Consider the following 23,377-nt stretch of genomic DNA (forward strand, 5'->3'; position numbering starts at 1 on the left):
GGTGGAGCACAAGATGGTGCGTTATAGTAGAGTCTGCTTTGGCCGGACACTTCCTGTGTCTGCAAAGACTATGACTTCTGGGGGACGTGGTCGGTGGTCACAGAACCCTTCCACACATTGACTGGGTATGCACAATACAAAACTACAGTGGCTTATAAGGCCAGGGGCTATTCTGGCTGGGTTCGGTCAATGGGGTTATAAAGTACTATGGCTTCTCATGATGAGTGAACCTGGTCACTGAAAGACCATGAGGAGGAATTCTCAGGGATCAGCATTATTTAAGGATTCCCAGATTGCACTCACCGTTGTTATTCTCTCGAGTGTAGTAAGACAATCACACTTCAGTGAACAAGAACCTGGTTTATTTATTGTTATTAAGAACCAGCCGGGACTGGCTGCGGGTACCCACCCTAATGGCTGCTTCAGCGACTCGGACCTTCCCCTACTCTCACTCTCAAGCATGGGTGGGACATACTGGGAGTGAACAGTGTTGTTTGTTATGCTATATTTTATTGTTTTCATACCTTTACTGTAAACTGCCCCAAGTTCTCCTTGAGTGGAGAGGCAACTGAGAGATACACCAAATAATGAGCAGGAACCACCTGTCTGGAAGCAACCTGTGTTGAGCTCATAGCTTGAGCAGGCTGTCCCCCACAAGTTTTTCTGCACCCCTATTTTTTAAACAACCCAATAATTGCATTCATGACAGAAATCTTAGAAAACTCACAATAAAGTTTTTGTTTTTCTTCTTAAAGGTACAAATGCTGTTACTTAGGGGGAGTGCCATAATGGAAACTGTCCAGATATCCTAATGGTACATGCAGTTTTGGCTGTGCTTAGGATGAACAGTTTATTATGTGAACGGTGGTACATAAGGGACAAGTTGCTCAGATTTATAATGGCCGTTCTTTCCTGTTGGTTCAAAGCTGGTCTGGACTCTTGGACTCAGTTACAATAATATGAAGAAATCCTCCTTTGTACACTCAAATTAATCAGTGCATTGTCCCCTTTTGAAGTGATTAGAATGCTGTGTCAGATCAGTAGTCTTTTCCCCACTTTTCTATTGAAATTATGCTACAAGTACTAGGAGAGCTTGAACGAGTCATTTCATGGCTGCAGCAGATGAATTGCTGCTGAGGCAGATATTGACCATAATGAGAGGCAGATTCAAGAAATGCCGTATGACACCGTTTTCAATATTTTTGAAGCAGCAAGGAAGCATGTGAATGTGCTGACCATGCAACATCATCAACAGAGCTTGGTAAACTCCCTTAGTTGTCAGGGAAGCTGATAAGTGGTATTCCATGGCAGAAAAGCCCAACAAGAGCTTGAGGAGAATGCTATCAGATTTACAGATGAAACACTGTTCGGTGGGATAGCCAATACCTTTGAAGCCTAGGATATGGCCTGGGTTTCCATGCGAGGTGGTGGAGACCCCATCAGTGAGGGCATTTGAGGAAAGAATGGGCAACCACTTGTTGAGTGTTACATGAGCAGAGCTGGCTGGAGCTAGGGGGTCAGACTAGATGGCCCGGGAGACCCCTTCTGACTCGCTTTGTTTCTATGTTTCTAGGCCAAAGCCAACATTCAAAATAATCTTGAGAGGTTAGAGACTGCATAGACGAGAGCAGGATGAATTTAACAAGTATAAAGTTCTTCATCTGGGAGAAAGAAAAAAATGACAGGTATAGGATAGGGGATACTGTCTTGGTAATAGTACATAAGAGAAGGATATTGGAGTTACAGTCAATCACACACTGAATACAAGTCAGCAGTGTGATGTGGCTATAAAAAAGGCCAATGCAATTTTGCATTACATCAAAAGAAGGGTAGTATCAAAATCAGAAAGTAACCATTCCACTCTAATCTGGACTGATCAGACTTCACCACAAATACTGCTGCGTTCAGTTCTGGACACCACACTTTAAAGAAGGGTCAGAGAAATTGGAACAAATACAAAGAAGGGCAGCAAAAGATGACCAGGGGTCTAGAAACAAAAACCTACAAGGACCTGGGTATGTTTAACCTTGAGAAAAGAAGACTGAGGGGGCATGTGGCAGCACTTTTCAAATCCCTAAAGTGCTGTCACACCAAAGAGGTCCACAACCTGTCCTCTGTCATCCAAGAATTTAGGACACAAGGATCCCTGGCTTGGGCCAGAAAAGCTCCTGTCCGAAATCCTGGAGAGCCACTGCTGCCAGTCCATGTCTGCAATATTAGGCTGTATGGATTCTTTCTATGTACATTCATTGGGGCTTATCGCCAGACAAGTGAATATAAGATCTCAGCCCTTGATAGCAAGGAGAACCAGAGCTGACTGGCATCAGTATGCAGGCGATGCCTCATATGTGGGTCTATGTTACCATGCTCATCTTGTGAGCGTATTGTACAACACATCAAGTGAGGTATTGTAATTCTCATCTGAGACCATGAATCGTTTTTGGTTGGATTGTTTTAAACTTGCAAGAACAATCATATAACCATCCCTCAGTGATGGAGAGTAAAATTTGCTTTGTTACCTTGTAGCATGCTTCCCAGATGCTAGATGAGAATGGCATTTCAGAGAAATTAATCCCCAGCATTTGTTTCAGCTTCGTTTCAATTCATTTAACACACTGCTACATAGCCAGCCTGCCTGTCTGTGGGGGTCTGGAACATCCCCCCCACCTCCTCAGCATCCAACTTTCCACAACCCTGTTCAAGGACAATCTCTTATCTGAGTAGAAATTTTGCGGCCTTCCAGGGGTTTGCAAGCCTGGCTCCATCCGGCTCAGGCAATTAGCAGGCCCTGTGGCAGAGAGAGGCAAACAAACTCCATTGGGTAACCTCGGTAAATCCAGCTGGTCAGAATACTAATCTTCCCGGCAACCCCTTGAGAACACTAATGAAGGAGGCCCCAAGTGGAGAAAATGAGGCACGAGCCAGTCCGCAGGAGTGAGGCCGTATTGATTCACCAGTGTAGGACTTCTGTCCTGGCGCTTGATGGAAGGAACAACATGTCCGAGAAGCAAATAGCTGAGCTGCTTCAATAGCCCCCTGCCTTCCCTCCGTTCCTTTCCAGCCTCGTGTTAAGACAAAGGCCTAAATGTAGATGCCAGAAGTCCTACCTGAGCAGATACTGGCTTGGCTGTAGGTAGTGTTGGGAAAATTTGGATAAATCCTGTCTGAAAAGCATTACTTCTGTGTGCTTTTTTGCATTGTGGGATCAAATTCTGTCTTCCTTCTCAAAACCAAGCTGTCACTGTTTAAAATGGCATTCCCCCACTCCTTTCTCTCACCTTTAGCTGTAAGCTACAGTAGACAGGCCATTTTAGTCTAAATATACATTGTAAATAGTCATTGTTGGAATTCAGTTTACAAGGAAGTATCTTTTTATAGCCCAGAGGCTCCATGTGCCCTGGCCAATTCAGAATGTTAGAGTAGATAAGAGTCTTGAGTTCATGCATAGTTTCAGTAGCTTGAATTTACATGTCTAAGCAGACCTGGAGACGGGTTCAAGCTACTGAACTAAAGTGTCAATACAGGCAATTAGAAATATTGTAAAATCATTGTTACTGTGTGATTGACTGACATTTCTTTATCTGTTCTTTATGTGATGACCTCAGAATCTTATTGTAATCTCTGCATTCTGTCATCAATTTTCCTGTACCTGTATGTGACTGGGAGTGTATAAAAACTCTCTAGCTGTGTTGATGCTTAGCAGCAGAGTTCACTCTGCCTGCCTGGTAATGCATTATCATGAGTATGGACCCGCGGGGAACCTGGGTAAAACAATAAAGCCTCAGATGGTTTGATGCTTGATCTTTCCCACGAACCCAAGTTTTATTCCCTCTTCTCAAATTGAGATTCTGGGATTCTGACAGTAGCCAAGTCACTGGCTGAGGCTAGCAGGGATTGTGGCCAACGCTGGAAAGGTAGGTCTCACCTTGCCAATATTGGTTCAGGTGCTGGACTGGGAACTGGGACATCCAGGTTCTCGTCCATGCTTGGCTGGGATTTGGGCCAGCTCTCAGCCCAGCCTAGCTGTTGCAAATATAAAATGGAAAGTGGGAGGAAGATTAGGTATCTGTCTTGGGTTCTCTGCATGGAAAAAGGTGGGATATACATATAATGACTATGTATAGATTTTAGCATTCTTCTTTTGGAATTATTTTCATCTCTGTGAGTGCTCTCCAACTGGGACAGCATCATTCTGTCAAAGCTAAGTATCAATTTCCTCCCCAGGTAAGAGAGCAGGCTTGCTTTTATAACCAGCCCCTTTATTAAGATGAGGTGGTGAAAAGGCACCTCCTCTTTGGGTTCCCCTTTCTGTCCTCTGCTCAGCGTTTCTTTCCGTGGCCTCGGGTCTTGGCCTCTCGACTCTTGCTCTTGCTCCTCCGCCGGCTCCCCCAGGAGCAGGATCTGATGAGGGAGACAATCTTGCTGGGCTTCCGGGTTGCACCTGCAAAGATCCAAGAAGACTACAGAGAAAGGGGCTCAGGTGGCATGGATAAGATAATCGAATAAGGAAGGAACAAATATCTAATAGGACAGTAATGAGAGCTGAGAGAGAAGGCTTGGTGAAGGACAAATAAAAAGTGCACTCTAAACTTAATTGGTAATTGTAGTTCTCAAAGAAGGGACAAAGGAAGCCAGCCTTTCCCAGATGGGTGCCTTCCAGATATGTTGGACTGCAGTTCCCATTGACCGCGGTGGCTGGGTGGTGGGAGTTATAGTCCAATAGCTCTGGAAGGGACCAGCTGGGGAAAGGCTGGCCTAAACAGATGTATCAGCATTTTCAGAGAACTACAGTTCTCACAATTCTTTGCTCTAGCCAGAACTGACATAGCATTGCTACAGATTCTACCAGTGACAGATGGAACGGAAAGGAAAACCTGGTACAAAAATGATTTGTGAGTGGGGAGAGAGAAGTGAACAGACAGGGTTTGGGTTTGATGATGAACTGAATGAGTGATGTGGGAAATGGGTAACTGGAGGGAAGAGCACACAACACCGGAGTTTTATGCGCTCCTTCCTACCTGAGATGAGAACTGCTGAGCCTCCCGCAGGCCTAGGAGCCCTGCCTTTTATGTGAAAATCTTGCTCTTCCACAACATCAGAAAAGTCAGAAAGGAAATTTCCAGTGGAACATGCGAGATCCATGCAGGTGCTCTACAGAAGCTCTTTTATTACTTTGCAAAATCTCAGAATGTTCCTGTCATTGGAAACTGGGTTCTGGAGCACCACCACACTGGCTAGGGATGATGGGGCTTGCAGTTGACTCTGGAAGACACCAGTTTTGGGAAGGCTGCCCTAGAACAGGGATGGGCCACAGGATCTGATGTTCTGGCCTACACCTGCTGTGATCCCTGAGCATCAGCTGTGCTGGCTAGGGCTGCTGACAGTTTTGGTAAGCCTAAACATCTGTAGGGCCACAGGTTGCCCACCCCTGCCCTAGGAGGACAAAAGGACAGGTGTAAAGAACAGGTGCCATGTATTGAAACTGGATGGACAATAGCGTGGCCACCTGGCAACAGCTGGTGTGTGAAGATTGCCTCTTATTGTTAGAGAAGCTGAACTGCCCTCCCAGCAGCAAAGCAGGGCCAAAGCTTGTTATCAGCTGCAGGAGGGAGCTCAGCGATAAAGCAGCCAAAGAGCAGTGGCCTCTTTTGTTGGGTGAGATTTGGCAGGGTTTATTCTAAGTGTTGTTTTTCCATTGCACTTGAATCTGCTTCAACCCCCCACCTTGTCCTCAGGGTGTGAGCACGTCCCAGAATTTTTCTCATGGAAAACAATAAAAAGATGGAAGTTTATATTCCCTACTGCACAAAAAGGTAAGTTTTCACTGCACAATGTTCTTTTTACAGTTGCACAAAAATATGTCCAGATGCCCTTTAGAAAAAATCCTGCTATTTGGCACCTCCTACCTCTCCGGGGAGACTTCCTTCTGCTTGTTCGACTAGCTCTGCTGCTCTTACTGGTTTTCCTGAAACAAGAACAGCCTGTCAGACTGTTTGATCCAATCATGCCTCAGATTCCTTCCAGGCATCATGGAAAATTTCTCCAACTTTGCATTCCTAAGTGACTTTGGTCAGGCACTTTTTACAGTTGCAAAATCCATGTTAGGATACAGAGCCATGCTTGCTTGTAGAAGCAGCATTCCCCATCCCAGTGCTCTCCAGATACGTTAGAGATGTGCTGAGTGGGATGGGTGGGAGCTGTATTTTGGCACACACCTGGAAGACACCTAGCTGAGGCAGCTGCTTTAGAACCATGCAACCTTCTTTCATTAATCTCCAATGCGATGCTCACAAATGGTAAACTAAAATCCCAGAAAAGTTTCATCAAAGTCTGAAATTCAGTTTCAGTCTTTGAAATTCCAGCTTTGGGTGTTTTAAAACTCAGTTTTGCATACCACAAAACAAACTATCTTCAGTCTGGTTGCAAAAGTGTAGAGGTATCATGTTACTTGCAAAGTCCATTATTTTGCACCAGCTTTTCTCCTATGTGGTGTCCTCCAGAAACCCTTAGACTCTCTGTCTCATCACCCCCACCAGCATGGCCAGTAGTCATGATCCACAGTTCCTACGGCCATTGATGTCCTTCTTCCCTGCATCTACTCTGCATGTTTACCTGGGAGTAACTTCTTCTGAACTCAGTGGGGCTTATTTTTGAGTAAACATAGAATTGCATTGTTAAATTATTGGTATTTTGATATTGATATAAAAATATTGATATTGATTTGCATCATGCGGATTTGATCACCGTTGAATGTAGCATTGGTCATGCTGAGGAGCACGCTGGCCAAGAGAGGGCTCTGAATTCATATTAGTCTTGATCAAAGCAAGCACCATTCCTAGTGCCATGTGTGAAAACCGCCATATTTTGCTCAGCAGAGTAGCCCGAGTGCTTCCGAATAGGAAGGCAGTCTTGATCATGGGATGTTTACAGGCTAAGCTGACCTCTGTGGTTTCTAAGGGGGGAGCCAAGTGAGAGTGGAAGATTTTGTCTTTGGTACACCTGCGCCCCAAGCCTGGTTTCATGGCACTGGGGCAGCCTGGCATATTCAGATCACTGGATAGCAGGTCAGACCTGTCTAAGGATCCAGCAGAGTGGATAGAGCCTTGGACTAGGACTCTGGAGACCTGTGTCCAAGTCTCCACCCCGCAGCCATGAACCTCATGGAGTGACTTTGGGCCAGGCCCTGATTCTCAGCCTAACCTACTTCACAGGGTTGTTGTGAGGATAAATTCAAGAGGAAAAGGATTATGTAAGTCGTTCTGAGGTGTCAAGGCAGGATATAAATATAATTAAAATAAACTGAAATATTGCATAGGGGTTACATTTATTTCTTGGCTTTTCCCCACACAGCCCTCATGTTTCCACAGAGGCAATGCTCATGCTTATTCCCCCTCGTAGCACTTTATTCTTGCACCTGCCAAGCAGGGAGGCAAATGGTCCTGTTGGATGCCTGAGGTTATTTGAAGAGGAGGCACTTCCCTACCCATTGCTCCTCACCCGCTCAGAAATGTATGTGGCTCCTTCTTTCCCCTTCCCTGAGCTCTTTTGCTGCTACTGCTCTCCTACTAACAAGTCTGCAAGGTGGATTAGGCGAAAAGACAGAGATTGGCCCAATGTCCACCCGGTGAGCTGCATGGCCAAACAGGGCTTGAACCTGAGTCAACACATAAAAACGTAAGAAGAACTAGGCTGGATCTGCCCAGCATCCGGTTATGCTCCCACCGCTAGGCAAGACTGGGTCTCAGAATCTGTCCTTGCCTAAGTGTCACTCAGGGTTGTCTGTCCTTTCCTTTCTGGAGCATGTCGACTGGGATCCTGCAGTGCAAAGCCACCCGACTAGTACCTGCTTGTTGAAGGGCTGCTCCATATCCTCTCCTTCCCGCTGCTGCCGCTACTCTTACGGCTGGGAGGCCTCTCCAAAGGCTGTGCCAAGCCCTCTGCGGACGGGTATCTGTAGAAGTCTGGCGCCTGTCCTTCACTGGGTGCAGGAGAGCGGCAGGGGCCACGGGAGCTGCGCTGGCTCCCCAGGCTGCGCCTGCTCCGGGCATCTTCCTGCACAGGGCTCAGCACTCCCGAGGGCGAGTAGACACTCTGGATGCTCACGCCGTCTTCTAGGTTTAGGGATCCTGGTGGGCTCTGCAGAAGGCAGGGCATGGGACAGTCAGCGCCCAGAAAGACCCCTTATTCACGCACCAGTGAGAGCAGGAGCACCTGGTCTCTTCAGAGCAACCCTGGGTGGCCTCACGCCAGGGGTGCAAGAGCAGAGGCAGAAAGGGCAGGGCGACCCCAGGCCACTGTCTCTTAAAGCTCTTGCTGCCAGCAGCACAGCAGCCTTTGGTGAGGCATTTCCATCTTTCAGAAAAGAGATGCAAAGGCTGGGGGGGGGAGGCTGAACCCCTGGCCTGACCTGGGCTTCTGCAGGGGCCAGATGTGGCTTGCAACACTCAGGTTTGGCTTCTCCAATCTACAGAATGTTTCCGAAGTACCCAGCAGAGCGTGTACCTTATCACGACATTTCTCACAAGAGAGGTAGGCCACTAAGTAACCCAGAGGCCCCATATAGTCTTCCTCCTTCCTTCAGGCAGACCATGGGAAACTCCGTATTACTGTCTGCAAGAGCAGAGACAGAAGCAGCGTACCTGTGGCCTCCGGGGAGGGGCCTCCCCGTGCTCCCTCGGCTCTTTGGCCCTGCTGTGCAATTCCAGTGCTGAGTCTGACGGGGGCCGCAGCATGTTGACCACCTTGACCCACAGGGCGAAGACGTCCTCCCTTACACCAGGCTGGAGGCAGAGCTGCAAGTAGAAGGTGCGTCCGCTGGCCAGTTTGAACCGCAGCTGCTTCTTCTCTGCATTGTGAACCGAGATCTTGACAAAATGCAGAGGGAGTAGCCTGTAGGGAGAGGATGGAAGCACCCAGAGAGTTTTCGCTTTAAGAGTGCCTTTGGATTCTGTAACTGCCATTTTTGTAAAGTTTACTCGTTGACTGATTTATTTGTTTTAAAATATTTATACACACTTCCCATTTCAAAAATCCTGAACCCACTTAGTACAAATTATAAAATAGTGGATCATTATAAAGTCACAATGACTTTTACCCAAGGCAGTGACTGAGAAAAGCCGAGGTAACCACTTTTTAAATAACTGTTGAAGTTGCATGATCTTCAGAGAACTGACATTTCACAGAAAGGAGGTTGTTTCAGTTGGAGGGTGCCACCACCAAGAAAGTCTTTAGACAATGCTGCCAGAAACAGCCCTTCAGGATATTGCATGATAGCAAGACTCCCTGAAGATCCTAGTCATTTAACTATTATATAGTCTATTGTATCCTAGTCATCGCACAAGTCTACTGTATGAAAAGGCAGAGTTTGACCACTTGACCACAGAGTTTAAACATTTGAAGTCTACTGCTACCTAACTGTTGTCCAACATGGGTTTTGTAAAATGTATTAGATTAAAGCAACCATGCTGGGCATTTTAGGCCTTTTTCTGTAAACATGCATAAGATTGTGCCTTTGTTGATTTTTTAAAAAAATCCAATATAATTTAAGAATGCCCTGTATCATATGCTTGTATCATGCTCCAGTTGCTCCAAATGCTTTACACACATTTTTGCAATAATCTACACGATTGTGCATGCTCGAATCAGTGTAACCTAACCTTCCATTACTTCAGATGGTGGGCAGGAGGGTGCAGTGGGGCTGATGCTGGAAGCTGACAATGGCCACCTTCTGCAGCCGTTGTCCAGACAGTATTTTGAACCAACAGTCGTTCACACCTCGCTTGCTCTCAATAATACTGATTTCTGCCTGAGACTCCCAGGTTGGGAGTCACTTAATGAGCTACCAGAGAAGAACAAAGGACAAGTATGACTAGTGCTGTCGCTAATGATGCAACTAGATCAAAGCCAAAAGGAAGTCTCATGGCTGACATGGACAGAGGTGAAAGGAAAGTCTGATGTTGCACAACACATACAATTGTAACATGAAACGTGAGAAGTATGAATCAAGGCAAAATAGAAATCATACAAGAGGAAATGGAACAGTTAAACATCCCCATACTTGATTGAGCAAACCAAAATGGACTGGAGAACCAGTGTGGTGTCGTGGTTAAGAGCGTGGGACTGGGACTCAGACGACCTGGGTTCTAGTCCCCGCTCAGCCATGGAGCCAATTGGGTGACTTTGGGCCAGTCACAGACTCTCAGCCCAACCTACCTCACAGGGTTGTTGTTGTGGGGATAAGATGGAGGAGGAGAATGATGTAAGCTGCCTTGAGCCCTTTGTAGGAAAAAGGCAGGATATAAATCGAATAAATAAAATTTTCAATCAGAAAATGTGTGTTAATCTGGAAATGAAAAACACAGACGAACTGGAGCTGCTCTAATACTAGGGCAAGACATAATACAGGCTGTAAGAAGGTATGATACAAAATTCAACCAAATATCAGAATTTGTGGAAAACCTATCAACACAACCATCACACAAATCTATCTTCCATGAATAGATGCCAAAGAAGGATGAGGACGACGAGGATGAGGACGAGGAGGACAAGGACGAGGAGGACGAGGTTAAGCAGGTTCAAGAGGAAATTGATTTCACACCGTAACAAGATGTGCTGATAATCTTAGGTGACTAGAATGCAAAAGTAGGAAACAAAGCAGAATTAAATGTTGTAGGCAAATTTGGCCTCGGGTCAAGAAACAAAGCAGGAGAATAACTCACAGAATTCATACTTCAAACAACCAATTAGATGACTGCGTACATGGATATCACCAGATTGCCAATACAGAAATCATATAGACTGTGTAATTGGAATTAGAAGATGGAGAAGCTGTGTTCTCACTGCCAGAACAAGACCAGGGGCAGATTGCAGTAATGACTAGGAATTCTTAATGTCAAGAATGCCAAAGAGTTAAGCTAAAAAAGATCACCAGCAGAAACACAGAGCCAAAATATAACTTAAGTTACATCCCTGAAGAATTTAAACTCCACATAAAGAACAGATTTGCATTGCTTGACTTAACTGACCATGAGCCAGAAGAGCTGTGTGCTGAAACTGGAGAATTATTAGGGAAAAGTGCCAAAAGACAATTCCTGTAGCAACAAGAAAGAAAAGGCCTGGCTGGATGACTGAAGAAACACAGTTGCTAGGAATAGTTAAGAAGCAAAAGCAAACAGTAAAAGAAATAGGGTCAGAATCCTGAATGCATCTTTTTATCAGCAATCACATAGAAACAAGGACCGGTGCAAAGAAATAGAAGAGAACAACAAAGGAGGACAAATAAGAGAGCTCCTTCAGAAGATCCAAGAAATCAAGGGGAAATTCAGACCTAGATTAGGAATGTTAAAATGTGGGGGGGGGGCAGATGGGGGACACACGAACAGATGGGGGACACACTATCTGACCAGGAGAAAATAAAGAGAAGGTGGACAGGATATAAATAACAATACAGCTGAAAGGTTGATAGATTCCTTCAAAGAGGAATTCTATGAAGAAGAGCCTGCAATATTAGAAAGTGGAGTGAAAGCTGCTCTGAAAGGAGTGAAAATTGGTAGAAGACACATCAATAATTCAGATTATACCATATTACTGGCAGAAAACAATAATGAATTGAAATGACTCCTTATGAAAATGAAGGGGATCCAGACCACAGTTGAATATTGAAAAAACAAAATCATGACTACAGAAGAATTACAGAACTTTACTGTTAAAAATGAAGAAATTGAAATTGTGAAAGACTTTACATACTCCATCTCAGCCATCTATTCAAATGGTGACAGTAGCCAAGAAATTTGAGACTGAGGCTCGGAAAGAGCAGCAAGAAGGAACTAGAAAAGATCGTCAAGTGTAAGGGCATCCCACTGGAGACCAAAGCCAAGTTCATCCAGACTATTGTATTCCATCTCACTATGTATGGGGGTGAAAGCTGGACAGTGAAGAAAGCTGCCAGGACAAAAATTGATGGATTTCAAAAACACTGCAGGAGGAGAGCTTTGCAAATACCCTAGCCTGATAGGAAGATGAACGAGTGTTTTCTAGGTTAAATCAAGCCAGCGCTTTCCCTGGAAGCGAAAAAGACAAAACTGAGGCTGTCATACTCTGGGCACATCATCAGAAGGCAAGACTCCCGGCAGAAGGCAATCGTGCTAGAGAAAGTGAACGGCAGAAGAACAAAAGAAAGACCAACTCTGAGATGGATGGACACCATAAAGGAAGCTGCAGGCTTCACTCCAGGAGAGCTGAGCAGGGCTGTCAGGGATAGGATGTTTCAGAGGATCCCGATAAGTCAAGGATGACTTGACAGCACATAACAACAACAAGAGGCAGCCTCTCCCTCTTGAAAAGTGATGGCCTCTTCGCCTTAGGAGGCCTAAGAGGGTGAGGATGCAGCATCTTGGACTTTTCAGCATGTCGGTGTGGACCAGGCCTACCTGGTGAGCTCAAATCTCTTTGCTGGTGGGCGGTGACGGAGCAAGGATTTCCGCTTTCGAGGCGTCTCTTCAGGGGGGAAGATGGGGCGAGCCAGAAGTAACACATTGGGGATTAGCATGTTGGGGCAGGTGCAGGCCACGCCGACAATCACTGTCTGGACTTGGTTGTGCACGTCAATCACCTCTCCTCGCTTGCTGATCTGTGGAGAACGGGAGCACGTTAATGCATCAGCTGCTTTTCAGCAAGTCTGGAGACTCCCTGCCCCACCGAAAGGAGCACCGCAACAGGACAGGACGTGATGCAGTCCAATTCTGTCATGCAGCTTCCATTCGGTTTATTGGCAGGTGCACAGGAGGAGAACTTGGCAAATTGCTCCCCCTGTTAAGCAGAATGCATGGGAGTTGTAGAGCAGGGTGGCTAGCCAAGGGGAAATACATCATGAAAAAGGACAGAAATCTATGACATAGTCCAAGGGGTATGTACAAACACACTTTAAAAACAATGACTACAATTCAAATAGAATTCCAAGGCATTCCCTTGTAGCAAGCAAGGTTGTGGCCAGGAAATCCAGGTACCCGTTTGATCTGCTGCCCAGGTTTTAGGTGCTGCTGGGCTGCTTAAAAGGCCCTGCTTGACTTCTCCCTTCTTAGGGTCCTTGATGGTTAGGATGGACTTGGACAGAACAGGCCTTCTAATGATGCTTTCAAATGGGGCAGTTCTCTGACAGCATTTAAAATAAAGAAATGTCCTTTGTAAAACAGGAGATGTACTTTGGGTTAGGGTAGAATGTCATGGACCAAACTGGATTAATGCAGATTTTCTGTCCAATGCACGCATTTCTAGTTAGTTAATCATGCGTGGGTTGTAATATGCATTGCTAAGTGTTTGTTCTGAGCTGACGCTTGTTTCCCTGGAAGGCCTTTTAGAGGAAGGAATGCAGGGCTTAGTCCGGCTGCTCACAGGAGTCTGTGATCAATCCCCCCTTCCTGCAAGACTGCCATTTACTTGCGGGGGGCAGGGTGTAAGGGTGGAATCACACCATTGCTAGTTATGGAAATAGACAGCATGTGCTGAAGTCTACCCACCCCTGTTCTGCTGTGACACCTGAAGGAAAATAATTTTCATCCAGCAATTTCAAAGAATCTGGCTTTCTCTTTCAAAAATATGTGTTGGAATGCGGGAGGAAAAGGCGGCTTTGGAAGGTTATAATAATCAACAGCAGGTGTGCTTCTTGAGAGCTGTTACTTTGTTTTGCGGACATATAATGCATATTGATATTGATTTGTTTGTTAGGCCCATTCTGAAATCTCAATTGTTGTGTAGGATAATAAGCCCGTACAATTACCAGCAGTTACCTGTTTTCCACCTCCATACAGAAGAATGAAAACAATGCGAACGATGTGTGAGTAACATCCCTCCAACATTTCAGAAATGAAAAATGGAGATGTGCATGGGGAGGGACTGTAAGTCATTCGTAAACACACTTTTGTACACCAAAGACTCCAGGTTCCATCATTGTCATGTACAACTCGAAAAGTAAGGAGTGACACTGATGGGCCACGGCTAAAGGGCAGATCACACGCTTTGCATGCCGAGGACTCTGGAGTCAGTCCCGGCTCTTCCGAAGAGGCCTGGGCAAGCCTCCTATCTCAAGTGCTGGAAAGCCACTGTGCATCAGGGTTGGAGACTGTGGCAGGGCAACTTCTGGCCCACCAGGCCAGCCACAGGACCTCAAGGAAGGCTTGCAGAGGGCAGGGAGAGGATGCCCCGCTGTTACCTGTGATCAAAGCTGAAAGCAGGGATCCCCTGGTGTGCTGCTTTTCTTCTAGCCACCAGATCACAGACATAACTGCAAAGTTTCTCCCAGCTGGGAGGTAAGTGCTAAGTGCTTCCCTGCCTCCCTCTGCCCCCACCCAAAGATGTAGGGCAGGCAAAACCACCGCCCCCGCCCCCAAACTAAGACATGGGATGGAGGTATTCTTTCAACTTGTGCTCACCTGGGGCAGCACGCTGGCTCCCTCCACTCTCAGCCAGGGCATCAGCCACCTGTCTCCAGCCGGGGGAAAACTGGTATGCCATGGAACCAGTTCCCTGGCCAAATAAATTCTGTGCCCCACCCCAGTGGTGTCGTCAGGGCTACTACCTGAAGGGTGGCAGAATTATGCTCCAACACATCTGGAAGGCACCAGGCCAGGAAAGCTGGATTTAATACAAAGAAGCGGCGGCAGCGGCTGCATCTGGTTCCTGTCCCACCTGCATTTGCTCACTGCAGAGCTGAGAGTAGACCTACTGGGGCGAGGAAGCCTGAGTAGGTGCCCCACCCCTGGGGCCCACAGGCAAAGAGGAAACACTAAACATGCCGCTGGGGGAAGGTGAGAAAAGAGCAAAGCCGGTGGAAAGCAGGGTGATTGTTCGGTCTGAGATATGTTACCTGTACGAATTCACTTTCCAACATGGGGGCGAGCTTGAGTAAGGCATACTCGCCCTGGTGCAGCTGGCTCTGCAAGGGTCCCATCTCCCTGTCAAAAAGGCCTTTGCCATAGTCACCTCCTGCTGAGACGTTGGGCAGCCGGGATCTCAGCATCTTCCCTCATCCTAAATTAACACAATGTACTATTAGAGAAGGGACCTGGGGGGCAGCTTCTTCCTTCTGCAGCTTTTCCATGAGCTTTTTAACTAGAAGTCAAATGCTGTATCTCAGAGCATCCTCTCTGCAGTAAATGTGGCATATGCTGTAAGACCCGAGACTGCTCCTGTAATTAATGTGATTGACATTTTAGACTGACCTTTTAATTTTATTTGAAATTCTGTCTATGTGTGCAACTGCTGCCTTCCCAGCTCCCCTCCCCTCTTATTGCTTTTGATCTTTTAATTTTATTTGGAATTCTCTATATGAATGTGATTGCTGCCTTCCCAGTTTTTTCCCCTTATTTCTCTCCTGCATCCCACCAACCTCCCCTTTTAATACATGGACATTTGGCTGTATTGTTTTAAAAGGGCGCTACGTTCTTCTCCACTGGAAAGACCCCATGCTTTCAACCATGCTACTCTCTGTGTTTGAAGTATTTTAGAATGGTTTCAGGAAGGTCCCTCTTTCTGGGCTTTGGGAAGAAAAGTCCCAGGTGCCTTTCCTTGTTTCTTCTTTCCCAGCCCTTCTGGGCTGAAGGGACAGATCCATGGAAACAGGGCTCAAAATGCCCCAAGTGGTTGGACAGACCAGAGAGAGTCATTCTGCCTGGAAAGAGCCCTATCTGAGATGCTTTCCCTGGGGAACCCATGTGGAGAATGGGCCTACCTCAAGGAAAGGTGATCCCTGTCCCATAAAAGCAACCTACTTTGTTTTTTGCCTCGGAGAACAATTCGCCCTCTTGTGGGGATGCGTAAGTGGCCACACACCAAAGGTGGAAGATTTCTGGCCCACAGAACTTCAAACTGTGCAGTGAAGATGTATTTCGGAAAGATCCATTGTATGAAAAAGTCCATACATTCAGGAAATGTGGGTGTAGCGAAGTGACTATGGCTGCAATCCTATGCACTTACTTGGGATTGAGCCCTGCTGAATTTACAAATAAACACGCACAGGATTGCACTATTTGAGAATGAACTACAAACCACAAAGGCACAAAATCTCATTTTGCTTCGGTCATGAATTCACTAGGTGGTCTTAGTCCCCCCGTCCCTCCCAACCACACACATCCGCAACTTAGTGACAATATCACTGACTTACATTATGGGGTTGTTGCAAGATATATAACTAGAAAATGCACATTAATGACTTTAAACATATGGAAGTATTATACCTATGCTAAGTCTGGGATCCCCAATGCAGTGGCACCCACAAAGCTCTCTACTCTTTAAAAAAAATTAAATTAAGACATTTGCAAAATGTTAACAATCCAGGTTCTCCTTCCTCTTTCTGAACCCGCCCCTGATCATCTGTTCAGGAGGAGGAAGAGAAGGAAAGAATTATTTCCTGGCCTCACCCAGGCCTGACCTGCTTGCTCTCTCCCCCTCCCTCCTAGTTTCTGGTCTTGCTATTTCTTTCTACCCAACCCCATCCTATTTATTTATTTATTTTATTAAAAGCTTTTCTATCCTGTTCCATATAATCATCTCGGGACGCCCTTTCTACTTTTCTCCCTTCCCTTCTTCCTTCTCTCCTGTTACAGCCCCCAGCTTGCTCCTTCTCTCCCACATAAGCCTTCATCTGGCCGTTTCCCTGCACTCCCACCCGCCAGAATCGCTATTTCTCTCCCCAGACTATTTACGGTGCTATCTCTTCCTCCTCAGTTCTGGCTGTGCTCTTTCTCCCGTTCGCCACACCACTCACCGTGCGATTTCCCCTCCCTTCCAGCCCTAAGCTGCACTGTTTCTTTCCCCCACACTTACTCTGTCTGGCTAGGCCCCCACAGCAATCTTTATGTGATTAACCACACCCCCTATTTTGTGCTGGTGCCCACAGTGGGTTCCCAGATGTGCTCCCAGGTCCAAACATGCGGCGGGCCCTGTGCTAAATATGATTAGAAAACCAGCATAGCGACTTGAAAACTAGGCTGACCATATGGGACCATTTCCTGGGGAATATTAAAAATATGACCCCTCCTATATCCTGCAGGATGAAGTGCTCAGTCTGCTATTTCATTTTGGATGCTGTATAGATGAACTCTTACAAGGGTGTCTTTCCCATGTTGAAGGGAACTAAATGATGCACTGCACTCTAAGCTCTTTGGAGGAACAGCAGGATACAATCATAATCGTAATAATATTGTAAGGATTTCCAGGCCAACTGTAGGGCAAAGACCTCCCAAGGCAGCTTACATAAAAAGGATAAAGCATAATTTCAACAAAATTCAATCACAGGAAAAACCACTACAAAAATCCTCATATAAAATGTAAAAAGTAGCATGCTCATACAAAATGTAAAATAAGAACAATTCAAAACTATGCCTTCAAAATCGACCATAATATAAAAAACTTTTTAAAGTCCAAGATTACATCTTAAATAAAAGTAGCTTATGGTAGCTGAGATTTCAAGACCCGTTGAAGAAGACAACACTGAGCTGACCACACCAGTGTGTCTTTGGCATGCCAAGTTATGGGGCTACCAGTGAAAATGCCCCAGCTCATTCATTCATGCAGAAGCATCTTCAAGGTGTTTCAGTCATCACTGGACCAGTCCAGATCCTTCCACTTTTTCCCCAGTGGCCCATTAATTCATCACTCAAGGGCAGCAGTGGCAAGTGATGAAGGAACCTGCCATTGTAAATCATGATGTTGTTTCACAAATTCAGCTACCATTCATCACCTGTTGAATAACCACATGATGTGCACACATGTGCATTAGGGACCATCAGTAAGGGATGGGTTCTGGCAACCTGGACAGACAAGCAGGCAACTGTTTACAGCAGTAATTTGTGCTGGGGCTGTCTGTTACCAAATGTTGCAGGAGCCCAGAGATGGTTTCTGTTCTGCAATGGCTGTGGTGACGATTCCTTTATTGGTTTATAGGACAGAGTAATCTCTGCCCACTTCAGAACACTGAGATCCAGGGCTTTTTTTGTCAAAGAACGCACCGGAACAGTGTTCTGGCACCATTTTTTGATGGATTTTTCCAAGTGATTGTGTTGGGCATAGCAGATCGGCGGCAGAAATCGGCGGCTGTTTGTGTGTCGGCGCTGATTGTAGGTGCTGATTGTGAGGGCGCTGCTCGGCCTGGGATCGGTTGGGTTGTGTGGACGCGCGCTGACTCAGCCAGCGGCGACCATTGTGTAAAAGTGTGACCCCAAGATGTGAGTTCCGGCACCTTTTTTTTTTTTTTACAAAAAAAGCAGTGCTGAGATCCACCAAACTAAGGGCATACACTGGGCCCAAGAATTTGCTTTGGACTACTGGAACTGAAGTCCTTCTACACAAAAATCCATTCCTGGTGCCTTTAAAGTTTTGTTTGCTGGTTTTTGTTTTCATTAAACAAAATTTGTATAATTAAATGCGGTATAGTGGTGGGGGAGGGGGGTCTTCTCTCTGCTATTTTTGTTAAACAACTGGGAGTAAGAAATTCTGGAAATCTCATCGACATCTCCAGTAGATCCTGGTATACCTTTGACTGCCTCCCAATTTATAGGACTTAACTACTCCCTTTATTACAGAGATCTCTGAGATTGCCATTTGAATAATCCTTGGCTATCGCAACACTTGCCTTCCATTCATAAACATGCCAAAAATCTGTGGATCTAGAACTCACTAACCGTCTTTTTGTAGCTTGCAATATATGGTCTTCTTCAGTGTTTACTGCCCACAGATGGTGGCCCCTTGCCCCACCTCTCTAGGTCTGGGTGGGGGGAAATGCTGTGATGTCACCATTGTCTCTGTGACCTTTTTAGCTTGAGTATAAACGGACAGAGGGGGGAAAGGGGTTGTGGGAGACTGGGAGTGAGAGACAGATTAACCTGAAAAAGTGGGAGTCTGCCACAGAAGGCCTTCAAGTGTAATGGCTGAGTATCTTCTTGACTATGTAAGTTATTCCAAGCCCAGCTCCTCAGCACTTCTTTCTTTTTTTGCACTCTGCCCCTCCTTGTCGAGCTGCAATCTCATTCTGGATTGCTAATGAAGAAAAAAATGTGTTGATAGGAAAATAGGGGAGGGAGAGATTGGCAGCCTGGCATCTTGGGCAGCGGTGTAATTGACCTGAAATTGAAAATGATGAGCACAGTGCTGGGAAGGGACGTGGTCGGACTGATCCTGGTGCCGGAGAGGACAGCAGGCTAGTTCAGAAATAGCAGCCTGCTCAGCTGGTGGCAAATGGTATTGAAGAAGGGCCACGTGATCCCAAAATGTGGCTGCCACTCTGTTTTAAAGGATAGAATAGCTCGGTGTGTTGAATAACTGAGTGACAGGCAGGGATTGAACAGGTGACACCCATTAGCACATCTCTATCAGTTGGAGAAAATTTTAGCTTTTCAGGTAGCTGTTACAATAACAGGCCCTCCATCCATATTGGGAAGGGCCAATTTTAATCAGACTGGCTGAGAATCAAGCGATGGCTGCTTATTTTTAACTGTATGATTTTTGTTTCATTTTGTTTTGTTTAGCCTATTCTGATTCTGGTGTCTTACTATTAAAGGAAATGAAAAAAGAAAAGGGAAAGGAATTATCAAAGAGAGGCTTCCCTTCTAGGTGCCACTAGCAGACTTTGTTGGTTTTAAGTTATCGCCTTACACTCCCAATATCTCAAAAGGGCACCTATATCAAGACTTTGTCAATAGGCATTAGAACAATGAGTTAGTCAGAGGACAGGTTAATCAACGGAAAGGTTTTTCCTTGTTTGATAAGCCTGAAATGCACCAAAAAGAGACTGGTGCTTGGAAGAATGGCATGTGACCCACAGGTTGTCAGAGCGCCTCATACTCTGATACGACCTCTTCAACATGTCTACTGGCCATTCTGGCTGGAGATGATGGGAGTTGTAGTCCAACCCATCTGGAGGGTATCAGGTTGCAGAAAGCTGCTCTGATAAAGAAATACTAGGCTGTCTGGACTGAAGGCAAGCCCCCGACTGACAGGGAAGAAGCTAAGGTGTGGCAAACAGCAACCTCAGACAGTTGGGTGCAATTCCATCCACCTCGGCTGGCTGGATGCATTTCAAGTTGATCTGTTTGACATCATGCCAGACAAAGCAAGCCGCAAGGGACAGAGGTTCCGGTGCAGGGAGATGCTGACTGACAGAATGTGACTATTGATACTGACAGCTGATACACACACTTGGATTTCAAGTGTCCCATAAAACCGCACATGTGTACAATCGCTCCTTTCTTCTTTTTTCTTATACACACCAGTTAGTTATATGTGGAAGAAATGTATCCAACTCTGCAGCTTCTCTGCCCAGCAGAATGAAACCATTTCGGTCTCTGTGTATGATTGGCAACTAGCTAAAATGACTTTTTTTTTTTTTGTTATGTTGCCGAGCTCCTAGAATTTCAGGAATAAGTGGAAATGTAAACTCATCCTTTGGTTGGTCTAGAGCAAATAAATGCATAAATAGGATGATCTTGCTGTGAAGGAGTGTAAATCCCACAACACTCTTTTCTTGAACAACGATCACTTATCACTTTGGCTTCCCTTGACAGCTCATCTTTTGGCAGCTGTCAAGAGTAACCATGGGAACAAAAAAGGCTCTTTGGGTTAATTTTCAGTGTTGGTATCTGCTGCACTGTGATAGGAGTTGACCTGGCCAAGGCTTTCAGTTGCTTGAAGAACGGCATACCTCTGTAGTTGTTCAGTGGATAGAAACCATCTTTAAAAAAAAAGGTTTAGAAAATATTGTTTCCCAAACATGAACAGCCTTTCCAGTGTGCTGCTGGACCACTTTGAAGGGATTTTCAAACTGGGAATCATGCAGATTGGCTATCTAATTGGCTTCTAAACTGCCATCTCCAAAAATGAAAAAGTTGTAGTAACAAAAAGGCCACAGCAAGCAAGAAATGGCTCCCATTTGTGTCAGGGGAGGGCTTACGACTCGGCCTTGCCCAGTATCTCCTGGTTACCTGTGAGAGGACTGAGGAAGAGGGTGAACAACCCACAGTCAGCCTGATTGTCTGTCAGGTGCATCATGGTTTGATCACAGAGTAACCAACCAACCCTGGGTTATCATGACATGTGAATTAACTGATTGCATAATTGGATGTTCCAGTCATAACAAAGAGCTTAAATTTCTCAGTGCCTTAAATAAGTTTGCCCTAGAAGAGATGGTGATGGAACCAACCAGATGGGAGGCAACCTCTGATTTAATTCTAAGTGATGTCACCTGGACCTAGTATGAGATGTGTTGTTGAGTCAGTTGGAAAAAGTTAACATAGTGCTCTCAGACCTAATGCATAAGTGGAAAATTGTCATGGAATCCCAACACAGTTAGATTTGACTTCTCTAAAATGAAGGACCTGATAAAAAAAGAAGTTGAAAGTCAAGAGGGTTAAATCCCTTCAAAATGTTTGAAGGTTACTCAAAACCACAATAATAGAAGCTCAGCTACAATGGCTCCCACAAAGATAGCACTAAGAGGACATCAGGATGGGAAATGAGCAGTGTCAAGGATACTATTAGAGAAACTAAGGCTTCTTCAAAAAATGGAAGTTTTGGTCAGATGAGAAAAACAAAAGGGAGTACAAGCTTGCACAAAGGAGGTGTAATATGACAATAAAGGATGCAAACTGCATGTCACTAACAACACGAAGGCCAACTATAAAGAATTCTTTAAATATATCAGGAGCAGGAAGCTGGCTACAGACACATTGGACTGTTGGTTGATAACAGTGCTAAAGAAATACTAATGCAAGATAAGGGCAATGCAAAGAAGGACAATCCATTCTTTCCATCTGTCTCTACTGCAGCTGATATAGGACCCATATCTGTGCTTGAACTGATGTTTTCAGAAATGGAATCTGAGGAACTGAGGCAAAAGATTAAATGCTCAGCCTTTTTGACAAATTGAATGTTGCTAAATCACTGAGGCCCAGTGATATGCATCCTAAAGTTCTTAAACTCAGATATGAAATTGCTGCTCTTCAACAAAAATATGTATTATATTCTTGAGTTCAGCTGCTGTTCCAGTGGTTGGAGAATGGCCAATGCAACACCAATTTTTTAAAAAGGACCCAGGAAATTACACACCAATTTGTGTAATATCTGTTCTGGGTAACTTGAATAAAAGCCTTATTAAAGGAAAGATTAATAAGCATACAGAAGGACAAGCCCTGCTGAGAAGGAATCCATATGGCTTCCACAGAGGTAAATCATGATTCACTAACCTTTTAGAGTTATTTGATAGTGTCACTAAACATGTGAACAGGGATAATATAATAGACATCATATACTTGGACCTCCAAAAGGCTTTTGACAAAGTCCTTCACCAATGACTCCTGGCTGTCACAGAATACTTACATACCTGTAGTATATCTGTAAATTGCCTGTAATTGTGATTACAGTTTGTTTTTTGTTTCAAATTACATTACAATTATAATTTTAATCAATTAACTGTAATTACAATTACACTACAGCTTGTTCGTTGTTTAGAATTTGCTGACTTTCCTTGCTCTAACTGCAAAACTGCAACAACGGCTGGAAGACACAATCAAGGCTTTGGAGGATGACAGCGACATGAAAAGAACTTGCACACTTCATCATGGAGAGATCGCCCATGCAAAGTAAATATTTCCTGCAGAGAAGTATAATTTAAGAGGACTCCTAGTCACAAGTTGTTTATAGGTTCTTTAAAAAGCATTGTGACCCTGCAGCTTCACTTTTGTTTTTAGACAGCAGTTCTAACAAGGTAGTTTTAAATTTTAAAAAAGATCGAAACATATGGTGGAGTTTAATATTAAAAAGCCCAACTATGCCTCCCATATATTGGAAAGCTTCTTTCCTGTTAGCTGTGGGAATACAAGCACCAGTGCGTAGCTGCTTTAAGTGGGTTCCTGTGGGATAGGACAAAGGGACCAGCGTCCCTTTCCCCGGGCGACACGTACCGCACAGTTGCTCAGCTCTCAGCTACACCATCCTGTCCTGGGGCTACAAATCAGCAAAGGGGCGACTTCAGCTTCTGTCTTGAAGATTTAGTGCAGGAGAGTTGCTCTGTATTTGTAGGAACAATAATCAGGATATTTATAGGACGAGCCCAACCAAAATGCACTGGGTTTTATTTTGTATTTTTTACGCTTGGCAGTACTGGAGGGACTTGCCCCTCTCTTCCTGCCTACGATTCCACTATCGGCTGCCACTGTTGGCAGAATTTATGACACCTGAGCAAGCGCAAGCAGCAAGGTGAAGATGAATGGTGTCTTGCTTGCCGAGTGTGCTTGGCAAAAGGGTACTGATTGGCGGCTGCGGCTGCCTCTCTGGACTCTGGACTTTCCTTGGCAACATCAGTGAGTGATGCTCCTGATTGTTTGCTGTTGAG

At 45.2% G+C, this 23,377-nt stretch overlaps 1 protein-coding gene across 1 annotated transcript; it reads right to left on the minus strand.

Annotated features, from left to right (window-relative positions):
• Positions 1-7,836: 7,836 nt before the first annotated feature.
• LOC123031740 (protein FAM71C-like) lies at positions 7,837-15,013 on the minus strand. Its single transcript, XM_044447008.1, has 4 exons — positions 14,861-15,013; positions 12,429-12,628; positions 8,640-8,889; positions 7,837-8,136 (listed from the first exon to the last, which is right to left on the minus strand). The coding sequence occupies exons 1-4, from the start codon at positions 15,011-15,013 to the stop codon at positions 7,837-7,839; spliced, it is 903 nt and encodes a 300-aa protein (XP_044302943.1).
• Between the last annotated feature and the right edge of the window lie 8,364 nt (positions 15,014-23,377).

This window comes from Varanus komodoensis, unplaced genomic scaffold (genome assembly GCF_004798865.1).
Source record: "Varanus komodoensis strain SLA01 unplaced genomic scaffold, ASM479886v1 scaffold50, whole genome shotgun sequence".
Lineage (NCBI taxonomy): Eukaryota > Metazoa > Chordata > Lepidosauria > Squamata > Varanidae > Varanus > Varanus komodoensis.

Bases quoted from the DNA above. Each gene is read 5' to 3' on its own strand.
- LOC123031740 (XM_044447008.1), bottom strand. From the start codon at position 15,013: ATGCTGAGATCCCGGCTGCCCAACGTCTCAGCAGGAGGTGACTATGGC. The intron at 8,890-12,428 runs GTAGGCCTGGTC...CTCTCCCTACAG, and splicing joins AAGAGATTTGAGCTCACCAG to GCTACTCCCTCTGCATTTTG. The intron at 8,137-8,639 runs GTACGCTGCTTC...TGCCTTCTGCAG, and splicing joins CCCCTCCCCGGAGGCCACAG to AGCCCACCAGGATCCCTAAA.